At 43.9% G+C, this 18,752-nt stretch overlaps 1 protein-coding gene across 1 annotated transcript in view; it reads left to right on the top strand.

The window, feature by feature from the left end:
• The window catches only part of IDUA (alpha-L-iduronidase), a 1,520,091-nt gene that overhangs the window by 346,140 nt on the left and 1,155,199 nt on the right, over window positions 1-18,752 (top strand). The window contains exon 3 of the mRNA XM_069236746.1: window positions 10,969-11,051. Coding sequence (XP_069092847.1) covers window positions 10,969-11,051 — 83 coding nt within the window. The remainder of the gene's footprint in view (window positions 1-10,968; window positions 11,052-18,752) is intronic.

The following is an 18,752-nucleotide window of genomic DNA, read 5'->3' as shown; positions in this document are numbered from 1 at the left end:
TAGAATTAAAAGCATGAGGGAGTTGCATGTGCCTGTGCTAATATGTCGACAACAGTCTAATTATTACAAAAACGTTGTTGGTGGCATGGTCTGTACAAACAGACCAAGCAGTATGTCCATAGCTATGATATCTGTCAGCAAAGTAGTGGTTCCCCTATCAAGTACCCACCACAGACACCCCTCCTAGTTTCCAACAAACTATTTCAAAGTATATATATAGACCACTGCTGCCCCCGAAACACTGATGGTGTTTTCAGATATATACTACTTGCGATAGATTCATGCTGCTGATTTCTGTGGGTGTGACCACGGCGATCTGCTTATGCTCACACTTATTAAATACTTTCAAGTCTTTATCTGGACATATGCAGTAGCTGCATTCCACTCAGACCAGGGCCCTTGTTTAGCCTCTAAGGCTTACAGGGACACCATGGGAACTTTGGGTGTGGCTGTATATTTTTCCTCACCATATCATCCTGAGGGAAATTCCATTGTGGAGTGCACAAAACGTGGCTTAAGGCAGTCATTATTAGCTGGAGAATAAGGTTCGGGCCGCAGGTGGGTCCATCACCCAGGCGGGGTCCAGAGTGCACTAAAACATCTGCCTAGAAGATCCTTGGATGACTGAACACCTTATAAAGTCCTGCTTGACATCCAGATATATATCCCAGATCTAGATGGTCCTGTCACAGTGCCGGCAGAAACACCTGTTGATATAACTGAACGTCTAACTGTTACAGGAGCTACAAGCATTTCGCAATGCTGTATGGCACAAGCCGTTACTGATGGAGTGAAGGAGCAACCAACATCTACCAGTTGGTTTCCAGACGTTGGGGACTTGGTTCGAGAAAAAATACCAGTGAAGAAGGAATTTGGTCTTTCTTACCGTGCACTATGGCAGTCCTTGAATTCACAGCACCAGAACTTTGGTACTAGTACCTCTTGCTGGCTGCAGAGACGTCCACTTTGTCTCCATTGATCAAGTTGAATTGCATCATGGGGTCGATACTGAATAGTAGGCCAAGAGCCTCCCTTGGTAGTTACCTAACCCTTTGCACTACCATAGAGAAAATACCACTTCAAGCGTTGAACAACACCAACACTATTTCCCCTAGGCTGGGGAGGGTGGAGAATTAATTTTGTTGATTGTAATTCAGAGCACTCCCCTTGTTGATACCCCAAATTACTTTTATGGAATTGGACTCAACAATTATATCATTTATATGGGGCTATGCCCGCAGACGGGTCACACTGACTACACTACAACGACCAGTGGCGGAGGGGGGGCTTGCAGTGCCGGACTTTGAGGGGTACTACCTGGTGGCCCAGTTATAGTTGTTTGTCTAATGGTAGCGGGTAGACAAAGAATGAAGAGAGAGTTGGGTCAGTTTGTACCAGGGATAACTGACTTAACACGAATGCTGCTGGGGGTCAGGCAAACTTCTACAACAGTCACTGAGGAATTCAAGGTGATTGCTTGGTGTTGGGGAAGGTGTCTGCGAAGCGCCCATGTTAGAGTACCCTACTCGCCAGACCTGTTGATAACACTGCTGAAAGCCCTCCCGCATGGAGGGGACTGGAGAAACCTAACGGTCTGGGCGGGAGTGGGGTTTTCTACTCTGGGGTACCTCTATAGGGATGGAGAATTGCTCTCATTTGAGGATTTTAGAGCGGACTACACTATCCCTAGGGACAACTTTCTCTTATAAAGAGCAACTTCGAAAGGCAGTTTTTCACAATTCGGAGAAATGGTAGTTGAGCCACGAGCAAAGGACAGTTGTAGATATATAGCCCTCTCCTCAGGTATTATTAAAGGGTTTTTCTGTTTGTACAGGGCCATGGGGGAGATTGCCGCCACCCGCTTGAAAAACTGAAGACTAATTGAGAGGAGGATTTGGGTACCCCGATATCAGAGGAAGCCTGGGTTGCCATACTCAATAGAATGCCTAAGGTCTCACGAAATGCTTGTTTTAAACTGATTCATTTCTGTGTGCTACAGAGGGCGTATTTGACTCCAGAGCGAATACAGTGGTACGTTTGGGTAGTGGAGGCAGGCTGCCCTAGATGTGGGGAGAATGGGGCGGGCTGCTCCATATGTTATGGAGTTTCCCTCAGTTGCATCAATACTGGGAGGGGATCACAGTGCTGCTGGCCACTCTACTAGCTAGGAACGTCCAATGTACCCCGGGGCAGTGCTTGCTGAGCTGCTTCCCTCACACTTTGAAAAATAGAGTTACCAGTAAGTTTCAAGACTTGGCTTTCCCAAAAGCCAAGTGTGAGATAACTCACAATCAGAAAACGGGGGGTTGGGGGGGCTCAACAGCCGAGATGGCGTCGAGAATTGGAGAAATGGGCAGCAATAGAGGGTGAAGTGTTACTAAGGGAGGCAAATAAGGGGATTGATTCCCTGGAGATAGCACGTGCATGGGAGGCCATAGCAGCTCGTGCTGCTGCAGCAGATGATGCAGCATCACCCTGAGAGATTTTGCCTGGAGATGCTTCATACTAGCCTGTGACAACTCTTACGGGGTGGCTGGTTTCCTATCTTCCCTCTGACTAAATCCTAATGTAAATAATTTGAATGTCACTGGGACACCGAATACACGGTGCAGCCTGTGGACCCACCCGGCTTATAACTGTTCTAAAATCTTACCATTGATGCAATCGAGGAAGCGGGGGGAAGTTGGTTGGGGCTGTTGTTGATGATGGTTTCTGAAGGTTAACGGAGGGCATCAAAAGTAGCAGATGAATAGTATGATTATATATACTTAATTCAGAGAGTGTGCACATTGTACTGCTGCCCTTACTTATGTACGAAAATGATGATGTAAGTATGAGCCCAGCTGGGCCTTCTGCTTTATTGAAACCTAATAAAACATGTTTATAAAAAAAATGTAGACTAGGGCTAATGATGCATGTTCTGTGTAAAACATTGAGAAAAGCAATGGGAAAAAAAACAAAAATTAAAAAGGCAATTCATTCTCAGCAGATAAAATCAGTTGTGTGCGTCGAGCCCTGTGGATGTACATGTTACATGTGCTACCCGAAACTCAGCCCTTAATATTTTGCCTAATCGAGATACTCTTGTTCTGTAAACTACTTTGTACAGATAAACCATTTCAGGCAGCAGCACCCTCTGAGCTGGCGCTACTAACCCATGTTTAACTGTCCACTGTTAAGAAGCATCTCTCCCTAGAGAGCAGTCATTTGTCTCTCTAAAGCAATGAGTAACTGCTGTAGGAAAGTACCCCTTTTTGGCATGGTTACCCCACCACTTTTTGCCTGATGTTGATGCTAACTTGACTGAGTGTGTGCTGGGATCCTGCTGACCAGGCCCCAGCACCAGTGTTCTTTCCCTAAAACTGTTCTATTGTTTCCACAATTGGCACAGCCCTGGCACACATCTAAGTCCCTCGTAAAAGATATCAGTGGTACCAAGGGCTCTATGGCTAGGGAGGGTCCCTAAGGGCTGCAGCATGTATTATGCCTCCCTAAGGGACCCATCACCAATCTCACATATGCATTGCCATTGCAGCTTGTGTGTGCTTGGGGGGAGAAGAAGATAAAGTCGACATGGCATCCCTCTCTGGGTGTCATGCTACCAATCACTGCCTGTGGCATGGGTAAGTCGCCCCTCTAGCAGGCCTTACAGCCCTAAGGAAGGTTGCACTGTACCACAGGTGAGGGCATAGCTGCATGAGCAATATGCCCCTACATCATCTGAGTCCATTCTTAGGCATTGTAAGGCATTGTATGGCCATATTAAGTACATGGGATGGGAGTTTGTCATTACAAACTCCAGAGCACCATGATGGCTTCACTAAAGACTGGGAAATTTGGTATCAAACTTCTCAGCACAGTAAACCCACACTGATGCCAGTGTTGGGTTTATTGTAAAATGCAAGCAGAGGGCATCTTAGAGATGCCCCCTGTGTTTTACCCAACCCTCTAGTGTAGCACGAATCGGTCTCTGACACTAACAGACAAGTTTCTGACCCAATGGGGAAAAGAGCCATTGTGCTCTCTGGGGTCAGGAACAAAGCCTGCTCTGGGTGGAGGTGCCTCACAACTCCACCCTGCAGGGACTGCAAAGCTTGGCTGTGAGCCTCAAAGGCTCTGGCCTCCTGTTACACTGCCCCAGGGCACTCCAGCTAGTGGAGAGGCCCGACCCAAAGACCAAGCCCCACTTTTGGTGCCAGGTCCGGCGGGAAAATTGGGAAAAACAAGGAGGAGTGACCACTGCAGCTGGGACCAACCCTAGAGTGTCTCGAGCTGAAGTGACCCCCCCCCCCCGCTTCTTCATTTGGAGGAAAGGAGCCAATAGGGATGGCCCCCACCCCCAAAGGAAGTAGGCACTGGAAGGGTGTAGCCATCCTCATGTACAGTATCCATTGTCTACTGCCTTCTGACCTCTGTAACACCCCTAAATCTAATATTTAGGGGCACCCCTGAAACTTGCTTGACAGATTCCTGTTGCCCTTAAGAAGAAGGACTGAAGAACCAACCCCAGCAGTGAAGACTCCAGATGACATCTGACTTGGCCCCAGCTTTGCCGGCCTGTCTGCAGCTTCAAGACTCCTGCTACAAAAAGGCAACATATCCTTCAGGACCAGCGACCTCTTCAAACCCCCAGAGGACAGCCTTCCTACCAGAGAACCAAGAACTCCTGAGGACAGCGGCCCTGTCTACAAGAAACATCAAAGAAGACCTCCAGAATTGCCCCAGATCTGCGAGCCCTGCCCACTCTGCACCCGACATCCACGGCCCAAGTCCAGGTGGCCCACCGGTCCAGAGGAGGTCCCCACGCAATTCTGACCTCAACTCCACCCTGGGTACTAACGTATTTGTTGTACACACTCAGTCAAGTAATGAGGCACACACTCAATGACTAACTCCAGGCCAATGTTTATGTGTCAAAAAATATATATTGTTACTTTATTCCTAGAACCAAAAGAATGTTTGTTGTAGGTAAGTACAGTTTCAAGAATGTATTATTTTAAGTATTAAATGCACTTTGTTTGTAATTCACAGATACAACTGTTTTCTGGTAAGTAATACTTTTCAGCATCAAAAGTAGACAGTGCAATTTGCATTGGAGGCAATGCAGTCCTGTGGGGAAAAAGTACATGCACACTTTACAGGTAAATACGAGACTTACAGTCCCAGGCTTTAAGGGTTAAGGTGTCCACAGGGCAAAATTTAGGAAGATACCAAGGGTGCACCACCCACAACACGGGGCCTGCCGGTGCAGAGGTCAAAGCTGGTATCTGGCGCCCAATGGAATCCTATGGAGACTGAGGTCACTTTGAAGTGAACTGTTTACAGGCAGGTACTCGTGGTCTCAAGGCACAGGCACTTGGGGGTTTAGAACAGCACTAAGAGCCACAGGTCAGCACCAAATACACACCCTCAGTGGCACAGGGGCGGCTGGGTGCATGGTGCAAACACAACGTTGGGTGCCCAATTCTTTTCAGTGGAAAACTCTAATTTCACAAAGAGTCTGCGGGTGCAGGGTTACTTTTAGGCATCTGGTATCTTCACCCGATCCGGTCATGGTCGGGGGGGGGTTCCTCTGGATTTAGGCTGCAGGTGTCATTGTGGTGGCCAGGAGGATTCATCCCAGGTTGGACTTGAGGTCAGAATAGCCAGGGGACTCTCTCTGTTCAGGTGGGCCACCTAGATACGGGCCTTGGGTGTCAGGTGCAGAGTGGGCGGGACTCAGGGATTTGGAAGGTTCTGGAGTCCCGGTTGGAGGTTTCTTTGTGGACAGGGCCGCTGTCGTCGGGAGATCTGGCCTCACAATAGAGAGTTGGGTGAATTTCAAGGGACATCTCTAAGATGCCCTCTGTGTCCACTTTACAATAACTCCAACTCTGGCATCAGTATGGGTTTATTGAGCTGAGAAGTTTAATACCAAACTTTCCAGCCTTCAGTGAAGCCATCATGGAGCTGTGTAGTTTGTAATGACAGACTCTCATCCCATGTACTCAGTAAGGCCACACTGAACTTACAATGTCTAAGAATGGACTTAGACACTGTAGAGGCATATTACTCATGAAACTATGCCCTCACCTGTAGTGTAGTGCACCCTGCCTTAGGGCTGTAAGGTCTGCTAGAGGGGTGAATTACCAATGCTACAGGCTGTGATTGGTAGCATGACACCCAGAGAAGGACGCCATGTCGCCTTTATCTTTTTCTCCTCCCCAGCTAACACAAGCTGCAATGGTAGTGCTCATGTGAGAATGGTGATGGGCACAATACATGCTGCAGCCCTTAGGGGCCCTACCTGGTCACAAGGCTCTTGGTACCACTGGTACCTTTTACAAGGGATTAAGCTGTTTGTCAGGGGTTGTGCCAATTGTGGAAGCAATGGTACAGTTTAGGGAAATAACACAGGTGCTGGGGCCCGGTTTGCAAGATCCCAGCGCACACTCAGTCAAGTTAGCATCAGCTATCAGGCAAAAAGTTGGGGGGTGACCATGCCAAAAGGGGTGCTTTCCTACAATTACTACATCCTCCAAGGCCCTAAATCTACTCTACAGACCCCCCGTGATGCATTGCATGATTATGTCTTGAAATATTAATGGCCTTCTTGACTGCATCAAGAGGGCTGGGATCTTTAAATATGCCAGATGGTTTATGCCTGATGTCCTCATGTTGCAAGAGACCCATCAGGTGGAATGCATTGCCCATTTAATTTTTTTTTGGGTATAACAGGGTCTTTTATGCTGTTACCTGTGGCTCCAGATGGTCCACGATTCTCCTACATAAGTTTTCGATTACAGTGACCTCAAATGTCTTGGAATTTCGGGGTGCTATAGTGAAATTGGTGTTTCCTGAAGGGTCGACAGTTCCATTTCCTAAGTGTCTGTGTCCAAGCACTAATCCCTTCTCTAGCCTTGCAGGTGATGGAAAAGGCAATCCTAATCTTTCCGCCGGGTACAATTCTTTTAGGAGGGGCTTTAACACCACCCTAGTGCCTGCTGTTGATAAATCGGTGGCCCCCACGCCCCGCCGGCATGGGCCAGGCAACTAGAGGCTTAGCTGGAGTTTTTTTGGGTTGTGCAATTCTTGGTGTATATGGCACCCTAGAGATAAAGAATATACACACACTTCGGCAGCGCACAATTCCCTTTCCCATATAGACCTTCTACTCCTTCCTATAGCAGACGTCTTTCAGTTATTTAACACTGCCATTATTTCAAGCGAGATTTCTGACAACTTTCCAATAGCTGCCCAATTCGGGACTCTCAATAAAACCGAGCCCAACTGTAGCACCCGCCTCGGTATCCGCCAGGTATTATTGGCACGTGGCAATCCTAACTACATTTAAGACTTGTGTGTCATGTTGTTAGTTGAGTTTGAGAAGGCATTTGATTCAGTGGATCGGTCCTTTCTGGTGAAAATCGTGGAGTGATGGGTTTTGGTCCCCAATTTCAAGCCTATGTTAAATTGCTGTACACCGCACCCTCTGCTCAGGTGTGGGTGAACAGGGCAGTCTCTGACCAATTCCCCATTGGCAGTGGTACTAAACAAGGACCTCACTTTTCTGCTCTTTGCCCTTGCCATACGCCACTTGCAAGATTTATCTGGTGTGTTACTCAAATGCCGGTTTGGAGGTGGGAAGGGGAGACATGAAAAAAGACTTGTGCTTCACGCTTGTGACATCCTTCTTTTGGTTGCCAATCCAAAATGCTTGTGTCCCTCTACTCTGGAAATCATGAGTCTTTATGAACAAGCCTCCAGGCTATGGGTGAATTGGAAAATGTTGCTCCTAGTGCCGTTGCAGGGTGATCTCTGGACTGTTGTCTAGCAATCTTGCATTCCTGTCTGACGGTTGAGCTTCCAGTACTTGAGCGTTTTCATCTCCCATGAGCCAGACTTAGCATGGATCCTTAACCTTCCACCCCTGACCACCAAGATGAAGCGTGACTTCCAGAAATGGTAACGATTCCCACTCCACCTGTTAGGAAGAGAGGCACAGTTTAAATAGATGATATTGACCCGCTTCATATAAGTCCTCCAACACTTTCTGTATAATATACCTAACCAGTGTTCAAGATGCTTGCTGGAAAGATACGTGCCTATCTGTGGGTGCCCCCACCCCACCTGCTGTTGGTTTATGGCGGAAGCCTAGGGATGGCCGAAATTCAACAATATATATGTATATGCTTAATAAAACACTTTATTCTCTTTCGGCATATCTATTTGACTCTGCACATGGCTTTTTACCATGTGCAGCATGGCTTGGTTACAGGGCCTTGCTATCACCCAGCCCTTTGCTCAACCCACCTGAGGCAACCAACACCTTTTGCCCTCTCCTTCGGATGTAAGCAGCAGTGATACTTCTCCTTTTTAGGTTGACCATAGCAGCGCGCAAGCGCTGCTTTTCAGACATGTTGGTATCTTTGTGGGCTTTTAACCACACCTACCTCACGCCCATCACTTTCACTTGTTTGTGGGTTTGCCTTTCAAAAATCCTTTGCTATTATTGGTAAATGCTTTACATTTGTCCCTTCTTGGGGAGGTTTTATTACCGCCTTGGGGACTGACCCTGTTACATGGGTAATTGCACTTGTGCCGATATGTTTGAGTGCAAGGGAACTTTTTTCCTTTTGTCTCTTCTTCGCGCTAATATCAGCTGTGGCGCTTTAAATTTACTTTTTTTAAATTGGAATTTCCACCATAAAATAGTGCTTTTCCCTTAAATGTAAAATGGCAGCTGTGGGACTACAATTTTCTTGAAAATCTCCATTCCCCTTTAGTAGCCAGTCTTTGTTAAAGAAAACTCAAATGTGCTTGACGTTAAAAAACTCAAAGGCGATTGACCGAAATTGTGATTTTCAAAATCACTTTTTTAAATAGTTGAGATATACAAAAGTATTAACCCTTTCAAGAACACCTCCACCTTTAGTAAACATTTCTGAACAGCTACTGAACAGATTAACTGCAAAAAACGAAAGCTCATTATCTGAGTAGAGTTCCGCTTGTATGTAAATTGTGAGTAAACGTGCACGAGCCAAGTTTCCTTAGGTGGCTAAAGTGGGAAAGCACATCCTATTTCATCCCTTCTTAACTTTTTGTCCCATGTATGGAACTGCATGAACATTGGCTTATCTAACTTTAGTTGACTAAGCTAAGGATTTGCCAAATTATGTGTAGATTTATCACTCATCAAAAGTTATAGACAAATCATAAAATGCCTTTTCGGTGGCAAGTGCGACTGAACCATAAATACACAGTGGCGAGAAAAAAACAAAAGTGGTTGGATCGAGATAACCTTCCCACTCCCATTTGGTATTAGAATTGGTACTTAAAGGTTACAGTTTTTGTGAGCGACGATCCCCCATATTGCAAGTGTTAGGGACATAGAGCCGTTGATGTTTTCTAGATACTTGTTTCACAGTCAGCAATGTTGTTGTTTGTTTTACTAAATGTATGATGTATCTATGTCTAGTGATACTAGAAATAAGAAAGCTCGTTAAGTAGGTTAAGCATGTGTATGTGGTATCCTGTGACATATGAAAGCATGTTGCAATCATGTTAATTTGAGAAGGAGTCTGATCGGTTTAAATCGTGGCTTTTGAAATCAAGTTTTACCTGATACTATCTGGTGACATTTGGGGGAAATTCGATCTTAGAGACTAGGTGGAGACTAATTACTCACCCTTCTGTTCCACGATGTATGCAACTTTCTTGTTTGTGATCCACTTCCAAAGTTACTGATCAGAGGCCTGGTTTTATCCATTAAATCATGCTATTTTTTTTAGAATAGTTGGATTCTTTAAGACCGTTAATGTCACTGTTCTATCCTAGCCTTTAGTCATGTGACATCCACTTTATCAGTTTTTTCATACGTTATTCATGAGCAATTATTTTTTCAGCTTTACTCATATTCATTTATGCGCATGCATGTACTTGTGCTCAAGCAGCAGCGTCAGAGCTTGGACCCTGGTGTAAGATTGCCAGTGCTGTGCACCCAAAACCCATCGACTCTTTTGTCTCTGGTCAGGGCCCTGCTCTATGACACATTGATCTCCCTCGGCCTCCACTGAGTGCTTGGGCTGGCAAGAACAGCTGGCTAAAGATTAGCTGCAAGTATAAAATTAGGTTTGTGATGATGTCCAAGCATCAGAGGATATCTCCACAGACTCAATATAATGTCACAGTTGAGAAGTCCATGTGCCTTCCTTCACAGATTCACTAATAAGTTCATGAATCTTGAATGTACTTTGTATTCACATGTAGTAGAATAAGTCGGCAGAAAGCAACAATAACTATAGCAACCACAGTTACCAAAGAGGACCTTTTTCTGGTCTGCTCCCAGCAACAAGAAAGAGGGAGGAGATGGATATCATTAGAACGTCGCCACTGGCAAGAGTGTGAATTGGTGGTGATGTTCTCCATTCATTTGTTATTGATTTCCCCAAAGGCTAGGGGATATTTTGCTAGTGTTTGTGTTTTTTTAACCCTTGCCACTTTTGGTAGTAAAGAAAGGCTATGCTAGAAATCAACGGTCTGGTGATGAAATTGCAGAACTGTACTCAAGTCCACCTACTTTTTTAATTCTCAGACAATACCAATTTAAACATGCAGAGGTTTTATTAGAACCATTTGCAGTACAATTATGCAATTTTACACAAAGCCTCTCACATCCCACAAAGTTTGGCCACGGTATAGCATTTTTTTATTTGATTTCGCAAAAATACACAAATCTTGGGTAGCATTATGATGAACATCCTATTTATTGAGTTTTGGATATGCATTCTTCAGAAAATTCAGAACCGGCCTTAGCAGTGGGGAATCCAGACATATATTTCAGAAGATGTAGACCGTGTAACCCTGGAGGAGAGATAACAAGATTCAGTCTACTGTATGCTTCGTTTTTTGCTTTCGTGCTTAAAAAATATTTTCTAACCATATGTGCTTTCTAATTTTGAATAAGAATCAAATGTTATTTTTTCATAGAGTATGTGAAGGAAAAATGCAATACAATTTCACCAATCTCGATGATTTTATGGATCTTCTCAAGGACAATGGACTAAAACCAGGTACATTTTGCTTTGTTCACCCCTTATGCACAGATAAAATCACTATCAACACCAAGCGTGTTTGATGCAAACATTAGAGAGATTTCATATCAGACAGTAAGAAAGATGAACACAGTCAGAATATTAACTTCGTATATATTGTCTCCCACATTTTAGGTGGTACTTCTTTTTCTGATTGTAATTCGAACTCAAACATGAAACTGATAAGCGTTCAGGGTTAGTCTTTCACTGTATTGGCACATTAAAAAAGCGGGCATGAGGCTACTGAGGGTGTTTGTTACCACTTTAGCTCAGAGAACTGCTTTGGATCCCATTTGGAGGTTGCTTCATTGCTTGCCAGTGAGCAAGTATGCTAGTTTTATATATAAGGCCCTCTTTTCCTCAAGCCATGTGTATTTTCAGAATAAACTCTCTTTTTTCCAGACCTACTAGGGCTTTAGATGGGTAAAGCCAAGGATCTGCCAATCAGGCTCTTTTGCATTCTAGGTGGATTTGCCTTGCTAGACTGGAAGGTTGTTCCTTCTCCTACCTGGCGCCTCATCATTGAAACTCTCTTCCTCAGAATATTAGATTTACATCTAGTTTTTCTATGTTGAAGAAACTCTTAAAAACATGGTTGATTTAACCTTCAGTCTCTTCAGAGCCCTTATCCTGTACCCTCATAATGACAAGTTATGCCGCGGGCCTGACCACATCCTGCGGTGCCTAACATCTTTACTACCACAGGCTGCGACGGCGCCTGCAGTGCCTTTCTCTTCTGTCCCAGCATGCCGCAGTTCGGTGCAGAGGCTTGCTGTGGCTGTTTTGGTATAGCTGGTGCATTCCGCAACACCTGCTTCCTTTTTGTGTTGGGCACGCTGTGGATTTACGCTGCGGCCTGTTGTTGGTGATATTTGCAGGTCAGATATGTTTCTAGTCCCAGAACCATGGCTTCCCATACATTTAATTACTGGATCCTGACTTATTTACCTGGGCCATTGTTGTGCATGGGGGCCATTTTCCAGCAGATCTTCTTCCCACAGTGCAAGTCCTGTTCCCAGAAGGCTTAGGGAAGGGTTTTTATCATAGCAATCCAATATAGCGACCTTCCCTATCTCTTTCATTATTGTTTCCCTACTCAAGATGGAGGTCCTCTTCTTCCATCAATTCCTATGTCTGGGTGTAGAAGGGGCTGACTCTTTCATTTCATTGCGTTGTAACACTTCCTGCTACTGCAGTGGTGTCTTCGCTTCTGTTGAGGAATCCTGCTCCTGTTTGATGTTCCTTGCTGTTGCTTCCTGATCCCATTTTTCTTGGAGTCCTTGGAGTTTCCTACTGTTGTTGGTGTTTCCTTTCTCCTGGTCTGGGCTTATCCTGGCCTTTTTGCCTTCTTTTCTTTCTTGGAGTTCTGCTTGCAAAAAGAGGTTATTTCCCTTCAGAGTTTTTCCCCTTTGGGTATCATTCTGGAAGGCACAGTCTGCTTTGGTGTTACTTTGTCGGCAACACCATGGCTACCAGAAAGGGTTGCCCTTACCTCGGACAGACCAGGACCTTCAAGAATCGAAGTCGGACTTCGTCTCATCCACCCAAAGTTGGTAAGAGAGGTTCAGATTGTGACAGATTGCAATGCCCTTAACCCCGTTTTGATCTTGAAGACATGGAGGTCTCTCAGGCACTACCCCCAGACGAGTCAGTAGAGACAGCACAAACATTGATGCAAACTGTTCAACAGCAAGCTCAAGAAGTACATCAGTTGCATACTGAAAATGCAGTATTTTGTCAAGTATTAGCAACCAGAACATCTGATGTGCCAACAGTCTCTACCACCTTTCCTCGCTGGTGATCCGAACAAACTGAAAGAATTCCTGGACTCCTTGACATCTTTTTTGTGTTTTGTCCAACCCAGTATGCACAGAATAGAAGTAAGGTTCGATATTTGATCAGCCCCTTATCCGGACCTGCATGGGCATCGGCGAGCCCTTTGGTAGCCATAGATGACCCTTGATTGTCCAATTGCAGGACCTTTATTGCTGCCTTCAAACAAATGTTCGAGAGGCCTGGTGTAGAGACCTCCACAGAAGAAGCCCTTTGCGAAATCCCGCAAGGGAATCAAGATGTCTAGCAATATATAACACGTTTCAGAAAAATAGCTGCACAAGCTAGCTGGGTAGAACAAACACTAGTAACATTTTTTCACAGAGGTCTGCGAGAAGAGATCAAAGATGAGTTGGTACATTCACCTAGAGTTGATAATATGGCTGGTCCTATGATTTAGCATTATCAGTAGAACATTGCCTCCTTCAACATAGATTTAATATACAGCCATACACAGGGATCACATGTCCCAGTATCTGTAGAAAAGATGCATTTCAATCTGAAGTATCTTCTTCAACTGAAAAACCCAGGCAGATAGGTTTGACCAGAGGGCGTTATCCAAAATTGAATGAGAACATAGGAGAAAACAAGGGCTATGTTTATATTGTGATCCTTCTGGTCATATGATTTGGAATTGTCCCACTTGTCCACCACGGCTGTCAGAAAACGCTGGATGCTGTCCTCTGTAAGAAGGGAAAGGACACGATGGTCTGGGATACCTTCAATTCATTCCTCAAAAGAATCTTCAGTTTCTTTATTTCTTTACCTATGATGTTAAGTTTACCTAATGATATAGAAAAAAATGCATTCACACTGTTAGACTGTGGTGGTAGTGGAATGTATTTGGATGAAGGGTTGGCCAGAAAGACAGATATCCAGGATTCCTAAGGACACGCCAGAGCAAGTACATACAGGGGACGGAACGCCCCCCCACCCCCGTTGTCTCTGGACCAGTCAATGAAATTACATCATCCTTACGACTGACCTTTGGGAGACACCAGGAGTACTTGTCCTTTGATCTAATAGCCTCACCCAATCACTATATCAACTGAGAGACCAGTTCTAGCTCCCTGTCCTCGCATTTTAGTCAATAGAATTGTTAAGTTACTGAGGACTATTGGGCACCCAGGGATATGCCCACGGTGAAGAAAGAAATCTGTAACTCAATAAATGTTGTTCAAGAAGTACCTAGTCATTATCAGTCCTATGCAGATGTTTTTCAGAAATCAAAGAATCCAACGTTAACTCCCCGTAGGGAATTCAATTGTGCCATCCCTCTTGAACTCGATACCATTGTCCTTTTGGAATATTGTATTCTCTCACTGAACTGGAAAAAGAAACGCTTAGACAATATCTCAAAGAGAACCTTCAGAGTGATCTGATTGCACGGATTTTTATCACGTGCTGGGGCACCTCTTTTCTTTGTACCAAAGAAGACCAGAGATCTGCAGCTGTGTATAACCTTTTGAGGATTGAACAAGGTCAGTGTAAGAGATTGATATCCCTTACCCTCATTAAGGATATTTTAGAGTCCGTTAGATGGGCACAGGTCTTTACCAAATTGGGTGTTTACCAAATTGGATCTTCTGGGTGCTTATCATCTCCTTCACGTTAAGGAAGGAGATGAGTGGGAGACCGCCTTTAGAACACTCTTGGGCCATGGGTTATGCCCTTTGGACTGACTAATGCTCCTTCTTTTTTCCAAAGATTCATGGATAATGTGTTTGTAACTTTACTAAATGAAATCATGATATATTTAGATGACAATTTGGTGTATTCTATCAATCCAGAGCAGCAACATGTACATGTCACCCAAGTCCTGGAAAGGTTACTTCAGAACAATTTGTTCTGTAAACCGGAAAAGTGTGAATTCGACAAGCATAAAATTTAATATTTAGATAATCCAATCAACAAGATAGGAATTGCCATGGATCCACTAAAAGTTAAGGCCATACTGGATTGGTCCTCACCTTCAACCATTAAAGAAACCCAGTGTTTCCTGGGTCTGGCAAAATTCTATCGCTAGATGGTTAATAATTTTGCATATCAAACAAGCTATATTTCTCAAACCTTAAAAAAGGAGAATCTCCAGCAGGGGTTCCAATGGACTGAGAGGGCAGAAAATGCTTTCCGGACCTTAAAATGGGCTTTTATACAAGCACACATTCTACGCTATTCTGATACCACTAAAACGTTTTCAGTAGAAATGGACGCTTCTGACCGAGTATAAGGGTCCCCTCTCCTCCTGAGACAGGAGGATGATGGGTTGGAACACCCTTTTTTTATTTGTCACATGTCTTGTCAGATTCCTAGATGAATTATTCTGTGATCGAATGAGAACTGCCCGACCATTAAATTTGTCTGTTGTGAATGGATACCATTCCTAATGGGTATGAATGAACTATTTGAAATCAGAACAGACCACAGGAACCTACAATGTCTTCATAGCATTCAATGCTAGAACAGTCACCAGGCCAGATGAGCTTACTTTTTCAGCAAATGTGATGTCACCATTACATACATACCAGGGTCTCAGAACAATCTAGCTGATGCACTATCCCGTTGTTATACAGAGAGTCCTACACTTCCTCAACAACACATTATAGAACTGCAACAAATCATTGGGACTGTTCAGTGATTTCTTGACAGGGTCTCATCAGAATATATTTCCCTAACCAAAGAAGAATGGAAAAATGAGAGTAGTCATCTTCATTGACACAAAAAACATTAAAGTAACGGGAAGGCGTTGTTTCTTCCTACAAAGAAGGTTCAGTTAGAAGCCCTGCAAATGTGCCATGATTCTCCGATGGCCGGTTTCCGAGGTGTTAAGGCAGCTCAAGAATTAATGCTTCGCTCTTTTTGGTGGCCAACGATGAAAGATGATGCTGACATCTATGTATCTTCCTGTCCTGTTTGTGCTCTGGCTAAAATTCCTCATACTAAGCCTTTGGGGTTGCTGCAAACTCTGCCTGTTTCCCCTTGCACCATGGCACACAGTATTCGCTGATTTTCTGACTTCCTTAGCTCCATCAGAAATCAAGTTAACATGGTGACAGTCAATTCTTTTTCCAGAATGGCTAATTTTACTGCTTTGAAAAAATTACCTACTGCAAAAGAATTAGGGGGGATTTTCATACAAGAGATCTTTTGCCTCTATGGTCTACCGTGGGTCACTATAGCTGACTGTGGGTTCCATTATATATCTTGGTTTTGGAAGTTCTTTTGCATATCCCTTTACATAGAGGTAGCCTTGTCTTCAGGGTTTCATCCTCAGACCAGTATCCAGACATAGCAGTTAAACCAGGGGTTTGAACAATACCTTGCTGTTACTGTAATTCTACCCAAAGCGATTGGTCTTCCTACTTACTATTAGCAGAGTTTTCCTATAACGATACAGTCATAGTGCCTCTAAGGCTACCTCCTTTTTCTGCCTATATGGTTACCATCCACTGGCTTTTCCCTCAATTTTACATGATTCAACCTCTGCCCCAGCAGCAGCTTCTTTTACCTGACACTGTTGAGTTGTTAGGCAAAAGATATATTCTAATTTGCAGGAAGCCAAAAGAAAAATAAAAAATACCACAGACACCCATCGGCGTCTGTTTCCTTTGTATCAAGTAAATGTCAAGGTTTGACTTTCCGCTAAATACTTGCCTCATTGCTTGTTCCTTAATAAATTCAAGCCATGCTTTAATGGACCCTTCAAGGTCACTTATATAGTGAATCCAGTGTCTTTTTGTCTACAGTTGCCAAGTTCCTGGAAAGTACACCCTGGGTGACTGACCCCTATAAGAGAGGTTTTCTTGCCCTCCTCCAGTTCTGGTTAGTGAGGTCCATGAGAAAGAAGTGCAGGAGATATGTGATTCTCAGTTGTTTAGGAACTGTATACAGTTTCTCATCCATTTATGGGGTTATCCACCCAGTGATACGTCCTGTTCATACTCCTATCCTTGTCTGCCTTTTTTTTTTGTCTTTTTCCTGATAAACCTGCGACCTCTGAAGTAGGACCAACTGTTACGCTGCAGGCCAGACCACAACCCGCGGCTCTAACATCCTTACTGCTACGGGTTGCAGCAGCACCCGCAGTGCCTTCCACTTCTCTCCCAGCATGCCGCTGTTCGGTGCAGCGGCATGCTGTGGCTGTTTTGGCATTGTGGGTGCGTTCTGCGGCGCCTGCTTCCTTTTTGCATTCTTCAGGAATTAAAGTCAGACTTCGTTCCAGCCACCCAAAGTTGGTAAAAGAGGGGTTCAGATTTTGACACTTGTGTGTTCCTTTTTTTCAAACACTCTATTACATTTTTTATGAATGGATCATGGACATACTCAGTCTGCTGCGTAATTGCTACAAACACATTTTAGAATGTCATAGTTTCATTATTAAAATATGCAATATTCAATAGGGTCCGGATATATCCATAGGAATAAATATGGGCTCTAGACTTGCCTGGTCCTTTACGTACAGATACCCCTTTGGGGATGAGTTTGGTGCATTATATGTTGATTGTAACATACCATATTTTGTCATATGATGAAAACATTGCTAAAATTTATTATCTGGCAACTTAAAGTTTGTGTGCTCGGTATCCAGGGCTGGATGTATGCAAGTTTCCTAAAGCTGTAGAAGGATAAAACAGATATTTTCGTTTTTGGAGGAAGCACTGTGTGCTGGACTTGTGGCCTTCCCAACTTGGGCCTCTTCTGAACACTGGTTGTCAAGTATAAGAACCGTATCATAGTCTTTAATCGGGAACTATCTTTTTACCTCAAGTGTAAAATGTTTTGCCTAATGGCTCATACCAACTCCTAATGCTGGAGAAAACACTCCCTTTTATCACCCCTGCTAAACATGCTTCTATGGTCATGGCTTGTGTATTCTGACTTTAACCACTCTAATACCATGCATCACAGCCTTCCAGAGCACTGTATTTTTAAACGTAATCTCAGGAACTTGGCAGTGAATGGGTCTCTGGAAAGCTTCAACATGAACATGTCACCCAGACTCGACACTCCTGGTAAAGCAGATATTTGCGTTAAGAGCTTGCTGAATATAATGGAGGCTATTCCTGTATAAAGTAAACCTACTGGATCTTTTCATCTCATGCACTTTTGCTGCTGTAAGTTGCATATTACAAATGTACCCTTACTGAAGGCAGAGCCTTCTGGTTAATAGAAATCCAGCTCTGGAATGCCCTCCTACTGGAATTATGTTGCCACTCTAACTGTAGTCAATGAATGTGCTGTGTTGAAGTCCAGTTATTTTTCTGTTGTCTTCTATAGTGCTCTTTTTCTGTCCACTTGGTTCCTAGCCGCAAGATGCCTTTAGGTGCACATACTCTTGATAAGTAAATACATTATTACCTAAATCTGCTGTTACCTTTCAGGGCACTGCTAAAGAAATCTTGTTTTCTTAGGCTCCCTCATGGACCACCCATTTGCTGAAACTGCGTGTGTGTATATCCCTGTGGAATCTGGTTGATTGAAAGAACCAGTTTGAGTGGCTCAGTTACACTGATCATAATCAGTGTCCCAGTAAACCATTTTATTACATGTGACTCTATGTGCAGGTGTATGTGAAATGAGAGCAATGAAAGTAGGTCATGCAGAGGAAATAAATGCCTCTTTGCTTCATGCAGATTCGCTTTTGCTGTATGCCGATAGGAAATACATTTTCTTCCTAAACTTAATAAAATTATTTTGTCAGTTTAACCAGCACTGGAACTTTCGTAGATTAACATTCTTCTTAACGTAGTCAGGCTTGGAATCCCCAGTAATTTTAAATAGCAATCAACCGTATCCATACATTCATCTCATTTAAATGACCTGAACTTTAGTCAATAAGATGAATGT

This window comes from Pleurodeles waltl, chromosome 1_2, assembly GCF_031143425.1.
Source record: "Pleurodeles waltl isolate 20211129_DDA chromosome 1_2, aPleWal1.hap1.20221129, whole genome shotgun sequence".
NCBI classification, from domain to species: Eukaryota; Metazoa; Chordata; class Amphibia; order Caudata; family Salamandridae; genus Pleurodeles; species Pleurodeles waltl.
This window is presented reverse-complemented; position numbering and strand designations above follow the sequence as displayed.